Raw genomic sequence first — 20780 nt, forward strand, 5'->3', positions numbered from 1 at the left:
TGTGGTTATGGCTAATAGTGTCAGATTAAATAGGAGTCTGGTCTGTGCTTTGGTGGTAGAATACTGAAACTATTCAATATCAGTTAAGACCACCCCAGGGTTCAGTGTCAATGTAAACAATAGTGATTTCTGTGAGTGCATGGAGCTCCAGCAGCAGTCCGGTGCATGCCGTTGCAGCATTGCTTTCCTCCAATAGATTTGAAGTGTGCGCCCTGGCCGACAATAGAGGGCCTGGGAGTGGGAGGATCAGCTCCACAGCGATCCTTCTGGCTTTGTTACACTCGGGAAGCCATTTTGGAAATCTGCTTGTTGTGTACTAACATAACACACAGCGGCTACTTGTAAACTTTGCGTCTTTCTACGTGGATAATATCACTGAGGATTTTTCCATCGGGAAAAATAACCTTTGGTTTTCCGTGCGTCGGGATGCGGGGAATTTGCGCATCCTCCGTCATAGTAATGTGTGGATATTGTTCCTCTGGATTACGGTCCTAAAGAATAATAATATACATGGACTCTAACCACGCGGGCAAGTGGAAATGCTTCTGTAATTCATGTTTTCTAGTGAACTTAGCTGTATTCTGTTAAATGCGTGTGTTGTTTAATTTTGTCCTTGCTGGGCTCCTTTACCACACTACTGTTTTGACAGCGAACGCAACTGCAGGCCTTATTTTTTAAGGCGATTTCTGGATATCTGCGACCATATCAGACATTTACTGTGTTGTCTATTATCAGTAATATTCCATAAGTGTGTTTTTTTGGCCTGCTTATATTAAAAACGCCTTAGTTTTTTTAACGGGAATAGTGCGTCGTTGCACAACCTTGTAAGTCAGTGACGGCGTTGTCTAAATACATGGCGTCTAAATTTAGCACCAGGCAATATGAGAATGTAAAGGGTCTTGTATGTCATTTGACTGGATACTATTGGAAGTTATTATTAAACTAAAAGTGTTTTACAAGGCACTGCTCCTAAACACTGTCAGTAGGTGGACTCCAGGCTCAGTTGTTTGCGCTGTTTGGTCGCAGGTGGTTTGCGTAAAGGAGTATGCAAAACAGACATGTGAAGAGGACTTGACTGTAGAAACATGCTTATTATTACATTATATTTACTCTATAGGTGTGTGTTAGACTTAGTCATTTTTTGTTCAGTCTGTCTCCTGATTTATGAGCTCAAGCTTTAACTGCATTCCACAATGTGCATCTTTGCGTAAAGAGGTAGCCAGTGTCGATGTTATTGGAACTTAAGAGCTCACACATGCAGTCTAAGATGAGATCAGATGGATGTCTAAGAGGTTTCACTCCAGCTTCTTTATGTTTCTGCATTTTCCCCATGCACCCCGTTATTCAGTTCACCGTCCTGTGTCGCAGCCCCATAGCACAGCTGATGCACTCCAGAGGTTGGTGTTTAATTTTGGAGCCCACATTCAGATCTTGCGTCATCATTGACTGCACCAGCTGACGAGTCAAAATATACTAATCCTGTCTGAATTAAAGCAGTCCCCTTGGCTTTTGCATATTTGTTTCTGTTTATCCCTCTTTTCAGCTCTAAAACCTGAATGCGGATTTGAAACATGATTAAGATTATGGTTGAGATTTGGTGTTGGGTTTTAAGGAAAAGCCATCTGCTTCTGTGTCACTCTGTTGACATTACCTCTCTGTAGGATTGGGTATTGGTCAAACATTTCCAAAACTGGTATTAAATTGATTTGATACAGGTAATGAACAATTTTTTTTTTCTAAACCCCTTTAAAACAATGTAGTTTCAATTATCTGTTGCAAGGCTTTAGATTTAGTCTCAGCATCTTCACATTCTTCCAGTAAAAGTGATTTTAAAGTATATAAACCTATCCTCCACAACTTAAAGTTGTGTGCTGGTGTAATATTATTCATAGAAATGTATGTAAGGGGTGTGCAGTGCAGTTAAGTTGTCTAAGTGTGGTACCAAATGATGAGACGTTTTTCAATACCTGTAAACAGTTTGGGGCAATATCTGTGTAAGAAAAAATAAGTCGGTCAGTCAGTAAGTGGACAGTAAGAGTCTATTTGTCACCGAGGACCTGTAAGGAGTTTTTTGACATGAGATAAAGTGATAGAGTCATGGTCTGACTGGAGTTTTGGCTAATACAACATATTTGCACAGCCTGTTCATGCAGTACAGGTCTGACTCTGAGAAGCTCAACCCTCAGGCCATCGGTTTCCCGCCTCTTGCCTAAAAATCTGCCCCACCCCTTCCTTGTTTAGTTGGTTTCATAACACTGCTCTTTCTGTGTGTGGAGCTTACCCATGCAGTGACTGTTGGAGTAGCTGTCCTGGTGAAGAGTCCGCTTAATACAAAGGCAGAGGGGATTGTCATTCTTTCGGTGTGGTCTGTACCAGCCACTCCTGTCAGTTGCCGTCTTCTTGCTGACCAGAGGAGAAGAGACAAGTCATTCATTGCAGCTTTCCTGGCTTTCCTGTCCTCCGTCACAACCAGCCAGAGCCAACATGCAGCAAGAGGTCTGCCAAGTCTCATCCACAGGCAGAACTGTAGTAGTATTGTTATTTTCCTGGAGAAAAGGAATGTCCAGCAGCTCTCATTAGGGCCTGCCTGTGCCGGGCTTCTTGACATGGTTGTATGTTGTTAGTGTAGCCGTTACTGGTGGTTGTGTATTCTTGGAGAGTAGCCCAGTGGATAGCGCTAGAGCTGATTTGGGAAGAGGCAGCGAATTTTCAAGTGCTGTAATGTGCGTATGTTATGCGTTAATGCTGTTGCTTGGTACAGTTACACAGAAGCAGAACTTGAGCTCATTAGTTTGTCTAGTTTGTTTGTATTGTTAAAAAAATGTTGAGTTAAGAGACAGGCTGAACAAAGAAATGCATGTGTTTTTGTTTAGTTTGTGTATTTACTCCCCTCCATCGTCAGCTTTGGCCTAAAGAGTCCTGTCCCTTGCATCCTGACTCTTGCAGTCTAAACAAAGAAGAATGACCATGGATTTTTCTCAACTGCACACATATACGCCGCCACAGTGTGCTCCAGAGAACACCGGCTATACCTACTCTCTCAGGTGAGACTTGATTGCTGTGCTGTGCTGACTGCGGCATCAAACAGCTGGGCTATAGTATTTTACTCAAACTCTACTGATCATTTGAGCATCTAGACAGTTCTAATAGAGACCCTCGATCAGACCATGGGCAATTTGATTAGTCAAGTGTGCTTTTTAATTGATGTAGAAACACACCTAATTTGTGTAAAAATGCAACCTGTTCGCTTGTTTCAATGTGTAGCCCTAGTGACTACTTAACAGTAATGTTTAATTGATTTTTATCTTTTCACAAATAATGCACACTGACACCTTGATAATCACTCTTATTGTTTTTGTAGATTGTAGATTTAGATTGAATAAAGAAAGGTACTTTCTAATCCTTTTCTCTTGAGCTCATGTAGACATGGGAAAATTGCTGAAAATTGTGACTCATCCACAACACTGGGAGCATGAGCTGTAATTTTTTTCCATATCGCCCAGCCCTGCATTCTCATCATTATCAAGTCTTTGCATGTATAGAGTTCATTCAGTGCATAATATTCTTTATGTTAAGCATTACTTAATGCTATTATAGTACACATTGTCAATCCAGTTGTATTATTATAACAGTGTAAGAATATGAAAGGTGTCCAGACTGCCAAATTATCCTAGAGGTTATTTCACATTTTGTACAAAAGAACTGGTTCTCCAACTTTAATTTACATGCCGATTAAATGAAACACCTTCAGAAGAGTGATTATCCCCAGCCTTCATGACTTGAAGGTGAACAGGTTTCTGTGTGGTGACTCAGGTTTATGCTTGAGCAGAAAATATACTAGAATTATATTTAGGGCTACTTTTTATACAGAGAGATTTCTTTCTCTGCCTGTTGTCCTTGGTGAAACTTCCAGCGGTTTTGTTTTGGTTTGAAAAAAGAAAAAAAGTCTTGTGGTTGTGGTTTTTTATGACTCAGCCTCATGCCTCAGATGGCATGTTTGTATGCTCAATGTGGAATTCTGGAGCCTTGCGCAGAGTAAAAACAGAGCTTTTACGTTTTTTTTTCCAATTCTATATGAGCATTGCAGAAGCATGGTGCCCTTGCAAGCATTCTGGATGTAATATTACAAAAACTTAAATGCACAATAGTTGGTTTTGGAGTCAATGTACATAGCATTTCAAGACCTGTTTCTCCCATCATGTTATCCATGTGTTGTGTTCCACCTCACAGGTCAGACTGTAGGTGTGGTTGACACTTGTAAGGTCTGTGCATGTGAAGGAATGTTGTTATCCTCCGTGGCTGTCACCTCTGGCGTCTTAGAACAGAGAAAGGCGTGTTGGGTGTGTAGGTCTCCGAATGACACGTCTCCCCTGCCCCCAGCTTCGTTCACTCTTTGACTCAAGGGAAAGGAAGAGTTACTGCATTTCTTTAGCCGCACAGCCTGCCCATTTTTCAAGTGAAAGTATGAATGTGTCTCATAAAAAATCGAGTTCGAACAAACACCTCTCATTAGAGGTTTATAGCTAGGTCTCGGAGAAACGCAGGGCACACTGAGAGAACTGTAGTGGAAAGGCTTCAGCACATTTTCTTATCCAACTGAAACAAGTCCAGGCTGCAGACACTGAGTGGTGTGTTTAATATGTCAGTAGCTCTTATGGTTTTAATGGCTATGTGAATGATGTTGATGTGTTGTAGGAATTTGCCTTTTGGAAGTTTTCATGTTGAGATGAAGAAGAGCAGATGGTGATGTTTTTTTGCTCAATAAAAGTCAAAACAAGCTCATTAATATCATTGATTAAAGTGAGTCCTTTAGTGCACAAATAATTTGAAATGCTGTTAATGTAACTAGTTTTGTGAGGGTTTTTTTTGTGGATAATTTGAAATACCGTTAATGTCACTAGTTTTATGAGGGTTTTTTAAAGATAATTTGAAATACTGTTAATGTAACTAATTTTATGAGGGTTTTTTTTTTTTTTTTTAGATAATTTGAAATACTGTTAATGTCACTAGTTTTATGAGGGTTTTTTGTGGATAATTTGAAATACTGTTAATGTAACTAATTTTATGAGGGTTTTTTGTGGATAATTTGAAATACTGTTAGTGTCACTTGTTTTATGAGGGTTTTTTGTGGATAATTTCAAATACTGTTAATGTAACTAGTTTTATGAGGGTTTTTGAGGGGTTATTGAGGCTAGGCAAAGTGCATATACAAAAGCTCATTCGACACCCTGCTGGAATCTAAAAGGCTGGAACAAGCTAATCGTGTTTCTTTGAATGTAGTCAGCTGAAGGGCTATTAATGACCTTAGTCACAACCGTGGCTCTGATCCCAGGATTAGACTAGTTCATGCTTCTTGACTAGCTAGTAGAGAGATCTGTGCTTTTTATCACCCTCTGTCTCTTGCTGCTGAAATTCTACTTCTTCTCTGTCCTGCTAAACAAACCCAGTGAAATTAAATCAGTTAATGGTCATTAGAGTTCCTCCCAACGGAAATAGAAGGTCTGTTCTCGCTGCTTGTACATAAACATAAACCCATCGTGGTCTGACAGCTGACTGTTTAGACTTGATGGGTGTCAGTATGTGCGTATGGCTGCAGCGAATACAAGAGCAGTGTGGAGACAGCCGGAGTCAGGTGACAAAAACCGTTGGCCCATCTGTTGTCAAAACTCAAAAGAGCAGCGACACGTTTGTGGCACTGAATAGTCTAAGGCAGAGGAGGCCAGCCAGTCACATCCAGTTTCCATTTGCACTCAGGGCTCTTTGGAGCCTGAAATTATACCAGAATAGGACCATTACAACTTGGACCACCACCTTAGCCTTAATGACTAAATGAATATAAAGGCAGATGTGTAAAGGTCACTAGTAACAGGTGTTTCACAAGTTGTTTAAGGGTGAATTGGGAGTGTGTATGCGCTCACTTCCCAAGAGCTGTTGTCTCCTCCTTTCTATTGGACAGATTCTCACTAAAGACACTACAAAGCTTCAACCCACATTTGTCAGCGCTACTGCTTTGAGCACCTGGATTACATCATTCATGAGTACACACTTGGTAATATTTTTATGTAAGAATTAATACTTAGTCAAGCTTAGACTCACTGTTTATTTTGTCAATATGTGGTTTTCTTCAGAGGTCATGAAAAAAAGTTTTAACAGTAGATATATATATATATATATAAAAAAAAAAAATCGTATAAGAAAAACATGAGAATTGATATAAAAAATGCACAGCCTTCAGGAGTAGATTTGTGACATGCTGGTAGATGTTTCTTCATACCAAGGCCCTCCTGAAGGCAATGTTGCGATATGAGTGCTGTCTGCAGACCCACATGGATTCTTCATATTTTATGATGATGGAAGTGGGTCAGTGGGGCCTCTGACTGTTGACTGGAGCAGTAGTTTGATGGCGTCCTCTGATGTGCACTGATAAGAGGGAGTAGATAACTCAAGTTAAAGATAAAAAATGAATGTGGCATATAAGGCAGAACACCTGCAGTCCTAAAAAAAAACTCCACATGGCTGAAATACCATTTTGCTCACAGACTGATTCTAGCATAAATCTGCAAGTTGAGGCATATTGTTGCTGTTATGTGATGATCTCAGTTAAATTGTGTATTCAGAGTGTATGAAATACTATTAGTGCTGCCATATTTGCTCATGCATATCGTGGTCTGGGTGGAGGGGGTGTGGACAGTTGTTGTTCATGCCGCTCTCGCAGTTGTTTTGACATCTGGGTTGTGTGTATTTCGGTTCATGTATAACTGGTGAAGTGCCAAGCATTGAAATGACAGCGGCTAGATTTAAGGAGATGGCCCACACCATTCTTATCAGTGTTCAACTCATGACAGCTGTTTCTAAAGCTGCTTTGCTGGTATTCTAATAAAGAAATTCTTGGCAAATATTTAATAATTTAGTAATTTTTTTTATTTTTATGCTAGACATGCACATGCTTACTGTAAGGGCAATAGAAAAAAGCATGTTTGTGTTGGAGATGGATGTCCAGCTTCTGCTACTGATCAGTCTCCCTTGAGTCTGTTTGGAGTTGTCTCCATAGCAACCACAGCAACATGAGGCAGCACACTATAGTGCTATAATGTGGAGAGTGAAGGACACCACACAGAGAGGGGGGCAGAAGGAAAGTGTTGTCTGTGGGAGGGAAAATTGCGGTGGACAGGAGTGATCCTGATCATGGTGCCAAATTTTGCCCACCCAGAGATAGATAAATGGAAATATGAAGGCTCTCCACTTGGTCCCAGACTTCAGTTTCTGGCTTCTGGTAAAAATAGGCCTCAGCACCTCAGGGGGAAGAAGACTTTCTTCACTCTGTAACAGTTAGGGAAACAGGAAGGCAGATTGTGCAGCATTTGTGCTCGGCTTTGGTAATTTCCCTACAGGTTTCCAGAGGCTCTCTCTGCTGGATTTCAGGGAAAAATTGAGTGTAGTATAATTTTAGTAAACACAGCGGGGTCCCACAGTGTTCAAGGGAGGAGCACTACATAAATGGCTGGGAAAGGGAAACAAAATACTCTGCATGTCAGCCAAGCTACAATATCCCAAGGCACAACAACTACTTGTTACTGATGTAATCTGTGAAATTATACAATCTTAATGATATGACTAAAACCTCATTTACTGATATAGCAATTAATTTTATAACCACAAATCATAATATAATTTTTTTTTGTATTCAGCAAATAACAAGAATAAAAGGTGCTTACTATTTTTTTAGTTAGAAAGTTGTCATACATTTTCAAGTGCACGTATAACAAAATTTAGAATATGAATACAAAATTCTAATTACAAAAATGAAATGTTCTCTGTGAAGGTATTACAACCAATCAGATAATACTCTAGCAATAAAATATGATGTGATGAACATGGTGAAATGGTGAATGATTTTATTAATTTCCATGCTGTCTGGGGAAAATGACTATTTTCTAAATGATGAGATATCCTTTTAAAAAGTGTGGTTTGTGATGCAGTAGCATATAATATGAAATGATAAAAATCTTTCTGTCAACATCACATGATAGTCATATCCTACAATCTTACTGTGAGTTGACCCACATTGCCTATATGTATTCCACACTGCACAGTGTATCAGATGAGGGAGAAGATATATTTTCACTGCTGTTGTTATTATCATTGTTATTTCATAGAGTAAACTTTTTATTCTGTTTTGTGGGAACTTGTCAGTAGACGGTGTCGTAAATGTGATTGAAGGTGTATTGTCTTAATATACACTGTTCATAAGTGTACACTTTAAATGTTATTGATAAGTATTTAATTCATTTCAAAATCTGTCAAATGAGAATAAGAATTTCTAGTTGGACAGTCGTCTTGCCCCTGTATTAGTTTAAGCTCTCGTGTATGTTTTCGATAAGGTTTTTAGAGTCATACTTGTGGTTTTGAGCTGAGATTTACAACCCACATGGTTTCTCTAAAATGCATGACTCTGTGGGTATGAGTGAACGAGTGACAGTATTAACTGTATAGCAGTGGTTGACAGTTTATTTTGTCAAGGGTGATTAAAATTTAAGATTAGATAATTAAAAAAAAAAAAAATTAATTTCATAATATATTTTCCAGTTTTAATTTTTTGGGGGGCTTATGTGTTTCTTCAGCTAATGCATGTATGTATTTTCTGCAAAAATGTGGACCGTATTTTTTTTTTTTTTTTTGAAAAAAGTGACACACATATTTACACAACCCACATTTCTCACAACAATAGTGGACAACACATAACATGTAACATATACAAAGACTACTGATTGTTAGACATATGAAGATGTAGAAAATGCAACCGTTAACCATATTTGTAGCATAGATTAATAAAAAAAAGCCTTGCATGTAAACCCATTGTGTCCATCTGTATGCTTTGGGATCACATCTCTTTTTCATACACTATGCAAAGCGGGCAGCAGGTGGGTGGGTGGCAAGTCCCTTCAGTGGCAGAAAACCAAATGTGGTCTGGATGGTGTAGACTCAGTGAAGGCTATGTTACTAGAGTTACGTTTTTGTATTGTAATTGAAGGATTTGTTGTCTGTGGCTCTCTGGATTGATCTTGAACAAATGATGACAAGCCAGTTTGGCTACAACAATTTTTGGCACTTGCTGTGAACTTAACACTGTCATAAAATGTTTAGTTCTTGTCTCCAGGGTATGCTATTGTGAAAAGCTGTGGCTTAAGCCATGGCGCCCATGGGCAGATACAGCACTCATTATGTTGCATTTGCACCTGGATCAATGGCGGAGATCCAGTCACTGTATCTTGAGGCACTCTAAAAGATTTGATCCCATTCCAAAAGGGCTGAGCTGAAGACAGTGAATACGATGTTGAGCTCAGCCTTGTGATCTTTACTGTAGACATTGCCATATCTCTGTAATGTCCATTGTATTCTTAGGCCAAACATTAAACATATCATTTGCCAGGCATAGCAAAGATCCTCTGACATTTCATTCATTATTAATTAATCCTCCATCATCCCTGTTTCTGGCCCATTCATCGTTATTGAAGAATGAAATATATAAGTGATGATTTTTCACAAACACCTAGACATCTTCAGAAAAATAAAAATAAATCATGTACTACAAAAATAACATGGTCCAATTTTTAGGATTCTTTCTGTTTTTTTTTAGAACTTATTTTGCATTTCATAGTCATTTATGATAAATTGGGTAAAAGAAAACATACAATCATGTTTGGTTTTATATTCTGTTGTGCATTTTAAGGAGGTTGGCAGTGCCCACTGAGTGTGGGAAGAGTATCAAAGCATTAGTGTTATGTAAGGAGAGATTCCAGGAAACTGAATGTCAGCATGATAGTGTCTTCTTCATTCTCAGTTCTGCAGGTCTGTCTCTTCATCTGTCTTCTTTGCTAACATCTTAAAGCACAGTGTCCATGTCCATTTATATCACTGATGTGGGCTGGGGGAGCCGCCTGGGACAGAGAACCACATGGATCCATTTGGATACCCAGAACATTTGAAAATCTTTGTTTACCGCTTCTAATGACTGGCAGAACAGATACTCCTACATTTTCTGTGGAGTTGAGTGTGTTTGTCACTGGTGCTGGATGATTTACTTGTCCATATGGGATAAGTTGCTGTGTTTTTTAAATAAAGAGAAATAATTGCCAGTTGGCACAGCAGGTTAAATTAATGACTGTGTCTGATTTTAAGCTACACAAAGTATGTGTCTTTTCCCACACACACCCCACTATGCCCTGCCCTGAAATGCTACAGGCACTGACAATGCAGTGCCAGCAAATGTGGAATCATCATATTCTGGTTTGATAACCTAAGTTCACAAACACATATAGACTGTGAACTTTTAGTGTAAGTTCCCTGCATCCATCTCTCAGAACATTGAATATTGTCAGTAATAAATTCTAATATGCTGTCACCATAGGCTAGGTTGGTTTGTGGTTTGTTTGGTCTATTGGATGGGTTGTTTTTGTTGTTCCGTGCCACCCAGCAACTCTGTTCCTATATTTGAAAGTCAAATTTGCATTAGCCAAGCAGCGATGTGATATAAAATTGATGATATCTTGTTGATATCTTGAAAGTTATTTTTCCTCATATTGTATAATGTTACCTATTGTTGTACAGGACTTAATTGTGTGTGCATCTGTCAGTGAAGTTTGCAAAGGAAATGGCATTTGTTGCTCCTTTCCTGGGAGCAAGTTCTTCTGCTGCTGCTGCAATACTAATATCAATATTCTATAAATGATTTAGTGAGTTTAATAGGACAGTCTATGTATCGTACTGGATGGCTTTGTGTTTATATTCTGTCATCCTTGTTAGTTTGCAGTTAGGTGTCTGATGAATTGTGGCCAGAGGTGTGATCCAGAGGCATACAGATGCACTTCAGAGGCAGGACCAAGAATAACTACAGATGTGCACTGGTTTTATTGGTGTCTGTGGTTTAAAAATAACTAAATTATCACATGACACTTTTTGTGCTTTTGAGACATGTTCAACTCCTAATGTGTGGACTGTGGATATTCGGCGATTAGTGGATAGAGGAAGTATGATGTCCCCCATTGGTTTATGCTGTTTCAACGCAAGTAGTTTAAGATTTGGTTGTTGCCTCTTTCTATTTGGAGCTAGAAGTGACCATATTTGAATTAATGGGGCAGAACTCCATGAGCCTAAGGGGTCAGAGGTCAACTAAGGCTAAGTGCAAGCTTATTGACTCTGTAAAGAGCCAAATCTCATCAGGCCTTGCATAACAGATCATTTTACAATCTTTTTAGTGGATCTTATTAACCACATCTACAGTGGCGCTGTCTGTCCAGAAAATATGCATTTGACTAAATAAACTGAAACTGTGAAAGTCTGATTCAGAAGGTGCATGAACTCTCATATAGACCTGTCAATTAAGTCCTGACATGGCAGACATCCAAATCTTTATTCGACCTGAGATTTCATTAATGGAGGAAACATTTAAAGGTGGACCACCAGGTCAGTCAGCAGAGGTTCCAAATAAAACTGATCAGATAGGAAACAGTCCTGTGTAAATTTAAATAAAAAATATTGATTTAGTATTAAGTTCAATGTACATGAAATGCCAAATGGAGTCACTGTCACCCCCAGCGGGCCTTAGTGATATATTGCATTGGCTTTATTTTTGAGCTGAGATCCTTGCCTCCTGTTATAGACTGATAATCAGATATGATATTCAGCATTTTATCATTACCCCATCATTATTTTACTTAGTTCACTGTCTCATTTTTTCCACATTCTCCATAATTCCCCATATCAACACTGGCATTTATTTACTTCACTATTAGCCACATATACGGTATTTATAATTTTTCTAGGTCAGTGTGAATTAAATGTTCATATATCATTGAATTGTGCTGTCATTATTTGAGTTAATATTTAACAGCATGCTCAAAAATTTCACATGAACCTGTGAATAAAGATAGTGATTAAGAATATGAATCATGCATAAGTAGTACCTAGTTTGTATATTTCCTTTTCTTACACTCACATGATATCAAGGGAAAGGTGTTGCCCTGGTCATGTGTTCAGAGATGAGCCATTTGAAGCAAGAGGCAGAGACGCAGAAAAGCACATAATTGGCTCTCTGTGTGAGCGGGTAATCCTTAGGATTTAGAGTCAGAGGGTGGACCAGAGAGCACCAAGCACGGTTCATAAGCACATACGTGTACATGTATGTTACTAGCTCTACATTTTGTCCTGAGTTTCTTTGAAGATTTGCCAAACCAAAATGTGTGCACAACTCTACTCTATTCAGTCTCTCCAGTGAATGGGGCACCGACGGGGACTGTATGCTTCTAACATAGAGCAAACAGCTCCTGTTTACATAGCGAAGGCCACTCCTTTACAAGTGTCTAACAGGAAGTTTATTCTCTGTCCTCCAGTGACAGATAAAGCATTTTGCCCTACCCTGCATTTCTGGAGAGTTAGTCTGCCTGACCTAGTTTAGCCACATGATCAGGAGTGTGCACAGCTTGCAAACAAAATGCAGCATGCTCAGGACATTCTAACCTGCTCTGATAAAACATAATGGGCAAATATAAATGTAAAAATAGGCTATCGGTAAACAAAACAGAATTTTAAGGAGACTGCCTGATTTTACAGGCTATTCTGGAAGTGCTTAGTGATTTTCAGTGAATTTTGCAATCTCTGCCCTGTTGTCTGTTAGTCATGACTGACTGCCTCGACTCTGTGCTTTCTGCCAGGTGGGTGTGGCAAAGTGAGTCATTACTGCATAACACATGGCCAACTCTAAATTTATAACATTCATGGTGTGTTTCCACTTACTTCGAATTGCAGTGAGTGGAGTAGAATTATTTTCTGTCATTCAGACTACTTGCATGCTTGGAGATTATTTTTCTGGCTCTTTTTTGTCAGTTACTTTCAAACAATGTGCCCTATTCTTTTGTCTTTTATGTCCCCCCCCTTGTAAGTGAGTCACTTCCTGTCAAGCCCATTGCCAGTAACAGGGAACAAACTGTATCATGGTTGGTGTTTCCTCCAAGCGGACTGTCCGTCCGTCTGCTTAGTTTGCTTTTGTTTGGAGGAAAAAAAACAACCTCTTGGAAGTTGACTTTTTAGAGCCGATGCACATCTCAGGAAAAACACAGGATTTGTTTGAGGTTTAATGCTGCTCATAGCCTGCTCTGTTGAAGTTTGTTGTGGTAAAGTTCATTTCAGTTCAGCAGACGTGAGGAACATCCCTCCCTGTGATTAACTCTTTCCTCCCTCTTGTCTCTCTCAGCTCCAGCTACTCGACGGCAGCATTAGAGTTTGAGAAGGAGCACAAGATTGCTCCCGTGTACGAGTCACCAAGGATGTCACGGAGGAGCTTGCGTCTGCAGAACAGTGCCAGTCACCTTGGCAACGAGAGCCTGGCTGATTACTCCCTTAGCCACAGCCACAGCAATAGCAGCTACACCAGCACCAGGAGAGAAACACGGTAAGACCATCAGTGGATATACATTTTCATCATGTGCAAGCTTGCTTTAAGTGCTGAATTTGCATTCGCTAATTCTGTGTTTGTCTGAATGTAAAACCAATTGCACACAACAAAAGTTACACTTTGATCTGTTTTCTGTTCCAGAACGGCACGGAGCAGAAAGCAGCAGTCGAGCTCCCTGTCTTTATCCTTGAGCCAAGTCGCAACACCAAGGGTAAACCTCTCCTTCTCAGCTGTTAGTACTCCAATACACAACAGCAGCAGCAGCAGCAGCAGCAGGGTTATTCAGGAAAGCAATGCTGCATCCGATGCCTCTCTTCTCACTTCCATTCTGGACCAGTCTCAACTGAGACAGCGCAACATCACTACAACCACAACTACTACCACCACCACTGTGGATGGGCACTGGGGTCAGTACTAAAATAAACCTCACCAGAACCGACTCATCATTCATCTTATAATGGTTCAAGTATGCAAGCTGGTTTAGTTGAATTCAGGTTCCTCTTTTCCCACCATGTAAACAGACATTACCCATTAAGCACGGTTTTTAGCATTCTTTTCTGTCATTGGTGAAGAATAGGCTTTTCTTACCTGAATTGATATTTATTTTTTTGTTATGCTTAGTTTTGATTAATGTTCTTTCCTAAGGTTCTATCACAGTGATCATTTTAATGAATGAGCTTGTGAGTTTTATTGTTCCAGGCTATAAATACCTGAATATTGGGTTTGAAATTGTGGCCCTTATTTTCCTTGAATTACTCATATAGTCATAAAGTTTATCATAATCAACATTTTGATACTATGATGTGGAAATAAGACATGAAAAAAGCACAAATTAACTGTGTCTCTAGTAAATGCAAAGACTTGCTCATATGTTTTCCCTCAGGAACGAGCTCCAGTGCTGATCACAGTTCATCAAGTATCAATGGCGGTTGCAGTGCCACTTCATCAAAATCCCACAACACGCTCGTCAATGGCTACGTCTGTAAAGATTGCGCTCTACACGCTCAACGGACGGAGTCACTCACCACACGCACTGCTGCATCATCCTCATCATCATTGTCGTCATCATCATCTTTGAAGGCTGCTGAAGCTTCCACCGACATCCTTTCCTCCTCATCCTCACCTTTCACCAGTATATACTCCAGAGACAGGAGTCGGAGGAACAAGACAGGTGAGATACTGAAATGTGCAAAATCAGGCGCTTTACATCCCACATTTGTCCATCTCAGCAGCGAAATGAAATAGATGTGAAAGTGAAGGGCCTGCATCTTTACTTTAATGTTTCATGATAATGAGAATATAAACATAGCGGTGTCTCTCTCCAGGTGTGCTGGTGTCTGTTTCTAACACATGTATGCGCTACACCAAACGAGCCCTGGCCCCCATAGTGTCCTTAGTTACCCTGCTCGTCAACAATGTGGCCTGGCTGGGCTCAAAGGCCAAAAGCCCACCAGGAAAAGGTACAGAACAGATATTCATGATCTCCATCCATTACTCATCATTCTCTTTATCTCTTCTGCCTCATATGGCAGCAGTCACTAAGACTTCAAGAATTATAGAGGATTTTAGGTTCATCTTTCTTGCAGCTCATCTTCAGTCTTTTCTCCCGTTGTTACTTTCCTGAGCAGCTTTCTTGTCATCGTTCTTTGTTTCTAGCTGAGTCATGGTGTGTTTCTTACCAGGCTGTGGGTACCTTCTGTCATTTTCCTCTTTTTCTGCCATTTACTTGTCTTCCCACTCATCCTCTTAACCATTTTTCTGAGTACCTTTTTTTGTATCTCTTGCCGTGACTCCAGTGTACATTTTGACTAACAGTGCGTGTACGGGGCGGGTTTGTCACCAGGTGTCCTTGTGTCATTCTCGGAGTCCATGAGGCAGGCGCTGTCTTCCAGTTTGTCCCAACTATGGCTGTTTAAGCAGAGCACTCTCCACAGGATGATGGGCTACAGAGCCAATGGCTATGAAGGACAAGGTACCTGCTGTTGCTACAACTGTCAGAGCTCCAGACTTTGCAGACCTCTCTGCCACGTCTCTTTTCATAAGTCTTTGTCATATTCTCTTCTATTCAAGCTCATTCAACAGAATTGAAGAAAAAAGGAGCCTCTGATTTTGATAAATGTTTGTTTCAAAGTGGAGTTGACTTTGAAGGATCTCTTCATCTTCATCATCTCTCTTTCTTTCATCTAATATTCACTTTAAACTGTTGCTTTCGTCTTCTAAAGAAGGAAGTAAACTTGAGGTGAAATGAAAACTGCGAAACCCCATAAAACAATATTTTCTTGTCACTTAAGTTCTACGTAGTCTTGATTGGAGTCTTTTAGTTCACATGAGGTTGTCATAGTTTTTGTGTGCTTGAATTACTTCTGAAGCAGAACTAGAGTTTCTGACTTCTCCTTGATTGATAACTGCAGATGTGAAGAAAATAGTTTAAATTTGTATGACTTTAGTTTCTAGTGTACCTATGCTGACATGAGTTTTTTCCAGGTACCAAAAACTGATTTCATATATTGAAACTTCTTTTTTATAGTAGTTGTCATTGTGTTCTCTCAACTAACTATTTTCTTATGACTGTGCTTTCACTCTCTTTCCTTGTGGAATATGGTATCCTCATCCATCATTCATCATCGTCAGAATTTTCCCACGCAACATGCTTCTGTTATGTAAACAAAATGTGTTGTATGTATGTTGCAGCTCACTCAAGTTTCTGTGGAAGCATGAATGTGAAGGATCTGGTGACTGAAGATACATCACATCTTAATCTTAATGGTTCCCTGTGTAAGCAGACAAACACACAAGTCACACACAAACACAAATCTTGCCTCTACCTCTCAATACTCGTTACGTTGCCTTGTGGTAACGTTGATTGACAGAGTTAATTATATGCGTGACCTGTGTTGCCATCAGTGAACAGAGGTCATGTGAAGTATTTTAGCTGGTCAGCCGTCTGTTGACCATTATGAATTGCTGACGCCTCACTTTCACTCGAGTTTGTATACCATGCCTTTTTCAGAAATCTTTGTGAATACTTCAAATGCTTAAACATTAACAAGCTGCATTTTTAAGTGTGTTGTAGTCATTTTTATATTCACACTTTCAACCCCGTGTTAGTAGATTTTCAAGCCCAATTATCTATCCTGTCATCAAAGCCAGTGCTACATTTGAATAATGAAGCTATTAAACAGTTTCATTAAACCATGAAAACAGTAAATGTGTGTCACTCAGTGGGGTTCGACATTTTTGTCATTGCTTTGTCAAGCTTTGAGTGTTGTCATTGCTCATCTAACAGATTTTCAGATGCATGCAAATGGCCCATTTTGTTGTTAATTGACTGCATTTATTTTGGTTTTATCTTTTTTTTTTTTTTTTTTTTTTTAACATTAAAGTTATTTTTGTTGCTGCAAACCATCTTTATGCCTTTATTTACCTTTATTTGTTTTTGTGTTTTCTTTTTTCCCTGCCTGTCATCCCTTTGGCATTAAACAGGTGATGACTGTAAAGGAAAGCAGTATTCTGAGACTCACACCGTCCTCCTAACACAGTCCTCCAGGCCTCGGCGTCTGGCGGGGGCACTGTGGAGCCTCCTAGCTTACACAGGTTAACCAGCAACTCTTTCATTTTGGGATGGGATGTTTTAGTGCTGAAATGTGTATAATTAATTAATTTCTTTTTTGGTTTTCTGTGTGTTTTAGGTTACTGCCTCCTTCAGCCAGGTTACTGTGTGGTGAGAGCAGGCAAAGCGGTGGGTTCAGGAGTAGGAGCAGTAGCACAGAGACTAGTCTCACTGCTGCTCTGGATGTTTGTAGCAGCTCCGGGTTGGTGATGCTTCTTTACATCATTCTCTTTAGAAAATGGTCCATATTTCATTGCTAACTAACATGGGGTGAATCTTTTTTCACTCTTGACTTGCACAGTAAAAGCAGGAAGAGGGCTTCTCTGGTTACTCATGACTGGATGGTACAGGCTTGTGTCTCTCATGTCTCTCGTCAATGTCTTCTTTCTGACAAGGTAAGAGCCAACCCTTGTTTTCACTCTGAACTCATACTCAAATTTGTATGGTCATATTTCACAGGAAGCATAGCAAATGTAATTAAATTCTGTATCTGATGCCTTAAACACAGCATTTTGAAGTACAATTTATCAGATTTATGGTTAGAAACAGTCATTATGTGTTGCATGTTGTCTTTTCATTGGTTTGACTCTTTCCATTAAGGTCCTTGACTTTTTTTTTTGTTAAATGAATTCCTGGCAGCTGTTTATCTGACCAGTGTATGACTTCTTTACAGATGCCTTCCCAAACTCTGGAAGCTCCTGCTGCTCCTTTTACCCCTTTTACTCCTCCTAGGTGAGTTTAAAAAAAGGGTTGCACTACAGGTGTAACCCATTTTACGTATGTAGCGAAAAACTGCAGTTGTCCTATCCAGCGCACATCCCAAGAGTATGCTGCAAATCTGGTACCAAATTCAGGTCATGCTTTCTGGGCCTCTAGTGAGCTACACGTCTCTGTGGTTCAGCAACTTCATCTTAGACATCAGTGAAACACAACTGCATCTATGTTTCCGTCCTTTCTTTCTTTAAGTTACCTTAAGGTTAGATTTTTCTACCATATACCACTGTGAAGTGAAGAAAAAAGGATGAAAATCTACTACGTCTATTTTTACAGCAGCAGCTTTTCATTAACTATACACACAAACTACACAATTTTATGGTAATTTAGTATTTGGTTTTGTTAGGCTTTAAAATACATTTCCTTTGGTATGTGCAGAGTTTATACTCCAAGTGTGGTTTAACCTGCTTTATCCATCCTTCTCACAGCTTTATGGTTATGGGGTCCGTCCACTGCTGCTCTGCTTGCCTATCTCCCAGCCATAAACCTAACGGAGTGGCGTCCAGCATCTCCCTTCACCCTGTTGGCCAACTTGGTGCCAGCCTCTGGTCCAGTTCCTGCCTCTGTCCCCGTCCCAGTACCAGAGACCCCAGTGGAACAGACACCAGCCACCCCAGTTTCACAAGCATCGGTAAGAGAAAGAAAGAACTTTGTTACTGTTATTGTGTATACAAATGGCCCCAATACTGTAGTATCCTAAACTTTAAACGGAAAAATACAGTGATAACTACTTGTCCTGGTCAAGGTTACAGTGATCAACTGCTTTTATGGACAAGCCTGAGACAGAATCATTCCAATACAAATTCTGTTGAAGTAATTTAAGCCATTTTCTCTGACAAAAAATAGAAAGTAACGACCAGGGGAAAAACACCCTTGGACTGATAATGCTAGGTCATGTAATACCCGCTAGGATGGCCAGGGACATGATTTTTTTTAGTTTCTGATAGCTTTGAGTGATTTTAAAAAGAGGGAGAACTTTTTTTTTTACTGAAGCAGCTACAAGAAACTGTAGAGGTAACATGAGGCTAATGCTTCATTCATGTCATTGTTTAAACCACAACTACAACCCACTGAGTGGGAAAAACCACCCCACATGTAATTACGAGTTGGAGATAACAGGAATTCCTCACCGTTAACGCACCATAAATGTGTCAACATATCCAAAGTATGTGCAAAAACCACCACTACCAGCAGCTGAAAGCAAATTATTTTTACTCACTCAGGAAATTGACATTTTACTTTGAGAAAAGTGATACCTTCTCAGTCCCCTTATCAGAGACATCAGTGCAATCTGGATAGATATGATCACTGTATGGCTATTCTACTTTAAGATTATATTTCTCAAATGTCATGTCTTCCTCCTCTTTCACACCTTGGTGCTCCGCAGCCTATCCTTCCCCCAGTGGTGGTGTCTAGTGTGGATTTAGAGCGACTGCAACATGTGGAGCGCCAGCTAGCCCTTCTGTGGGAGCGAGTACAGCAGGGTGACCACAAACAGGAGCAGCGTCACGGGGACATTTTGGGTCTTTACAGCAGCCTGAAGGAGCAGCTCCACACACAGACTGACAGGGAGAGCCTGGGACTGTGGGTGTCCTCCCTGCTGGAGCAGAGGCTTGGGGTGCTGCAGGGAGAGCTGGACAAAGAGAACACACAAAGGGCACAGGTAGGGAGATGAAGGTAAACACATGCTGTTTGTGGTGGGTTTACCTATAGGACACACAATACAATATATGTCACTTTTTTTGTCCATGCTTGCAGACCGCAGAGCAACAAAAAAAGCAGCAGGAGAGTCAGACAACACGGCTGATTGATTTAGAATTACTGCTCAAAGCTCTGGCAGCAAAGACAGAGGTATGTCATATTCACGTGTTTTCAACTGTAAATGCCTTAAATGCTTAATATTTTCTGTGGACCACATGTTTACTTTTATTTATACATGTACTGCACTTGGCAAAGTTGAACGCTGATGTGAAAATGCATAATTAACAAATATAAAGGAAGGATGAGGTTAAGGATATGTCAGTTGTACTCTGTGGCTTTTGTTCATTTTGATGTCAACTTGAGACTAAATAAGATGTATAGTTATCACTGTAAATGTGCCACTGTCTCACTGGCTATTGGACTCAACAAAAAATAATTCAAACTGACAAGACACAAAACCATGCATAATATCAAAGCAAGTAAATTACAGAATGAATTTAATCATTAAGGAGCACACACTGCAGGTGGATAATAGAAACCATTTTTTCAAATTGTTAACTGACACATTGTAATGATGGCACCATGATATATTAAGTAATATAATACAACAATGGAGACAGTGTTTTCAAATGTTAAAACATATTCTGATGAGTTCCAACGTATGAGCTCTGCAGAGGAGAATGGAGAACACTTGGCACTAAAGCATCATGGATTGTCTTCAATGTTTTAAGGCTGAGTACAAAGAAACAGTGATGAGATACAGGGGTTGGACAAAATAATGGAAACACCTTCACCTCAAGATGATAATGCCCCAATCCATACAGCTAGAATTGTTAAAGAATAGCATGAGGAACATTCTAATGAAGTTGAGCATCTCGTATGGCCGGCGCAGTCCCCAGACCTCAACATTATTGAGCATTTATGGTCAGTTTTAGAGATTCAAGTAAGACGTCGATTGCCACCGCCATCGTCTCTAAAAGAGTTGGAGGGTATTCTAACTGAAGAATGGCTTAAAATTCCTTTGGAAACAATTCACAAGTTGTATGAATCAATACCTCGGAGAACTGAGGCTGTAATTGCCGCAAAAGGTGGACCTACACCATATTAAATTATATTTTGTTGATTTTTTTAAGGTGTTTTCATTATTTTGTCCAACCCCTGTATGATATATCAAGTGGAAACATGTTCCTTTCTTGTTGTTGAGACTTAGTGACCAAAACATGTTTCCTACTTGGAACAATAACA

The 20780-nt window shown here is 39.8% G+C and overlaps 1 protein-coding gene across 8 annotated transcripts in view; it reads left to right on the forward strand.

Annotated features, from left to right (window-relative positions):
* Window positions 1–20780, forward strand: part of sun1b (Sad1 and UNC84 domain containing 1b) — a 32096-nt gene that overhangs the window by 2734 nt on the left and 8582 nt on the right. Inside the window, exons 1-15 of one of the 8 annotated variants that reach the window (XM_030141124.1) lie at window positions 253–529; window positions 2947–3044; window positions 13250–13447; window positions 13592–13857; window positions 14334–14621; window positions 14776–14910; window positions 15294–15422; window positions 16142–16225; window positions 16934–17044; window positions 17140–17262; window positions 17362–17455; window positions 17734–17792; window positions 18263–18465; window positions 19222–19497; window positions 19593–19685. In XM_030141124.1, coding sequence (XP_029996984.1) covers window positions 2962–3044; window positions 13250–13447; window positions 13592–13857; window positions 14334–14621; window positions 14776–14910; window positions 15294–15422; window positions 16142–16225; window positions 16934–17044; window positions 17140–17262; window positions 17362–17455; window positions 17734–17792; window positions 18263–18465; window positions 19222–19497; window positions 19593–19685 — 2142 coding nt within the window. In that variant the 5' untranslated portion in view covers window positions 253–529; window positions 2947–2961. Of the gene's footprint in view, window positions 1–252; window positions 530–2368; window positions 2497–2946; window positions 3045–13249; window positions 13448–13591; window positions 13858–14333; window positions 14622–14775; window positions 14911–15293; window positions 15423–16141; window positions 16226–16933; window positions 17045–17139; window positions 17263–17361; window positions 17456–17733; window positions 17793–18262; window positions 18466–19221; window positions 19498–19592; window positions 19686–20780 lie in introns of those variants that run through there. The other 7 variants (XM_030141123.1, XM_030141127.1, XM_030141125.1 and 4 more) reach the window with 7 other exon arrangements.

Source organism: Sphaeramia orbicularis, chromosome 8, assembly GCF_902148855.1.
Source record: "Sphaeramia orbicularis chromosome 8, fSphaOr1.1, whole genome shotgun sequence".
NCBI classification, from domain to species: Eukaryota; Metazoa; Chordata; class Actinopteri; order Kurtiformes; family Apogonidae; genus Sphaeramia; species Sphaeramia orbicularis.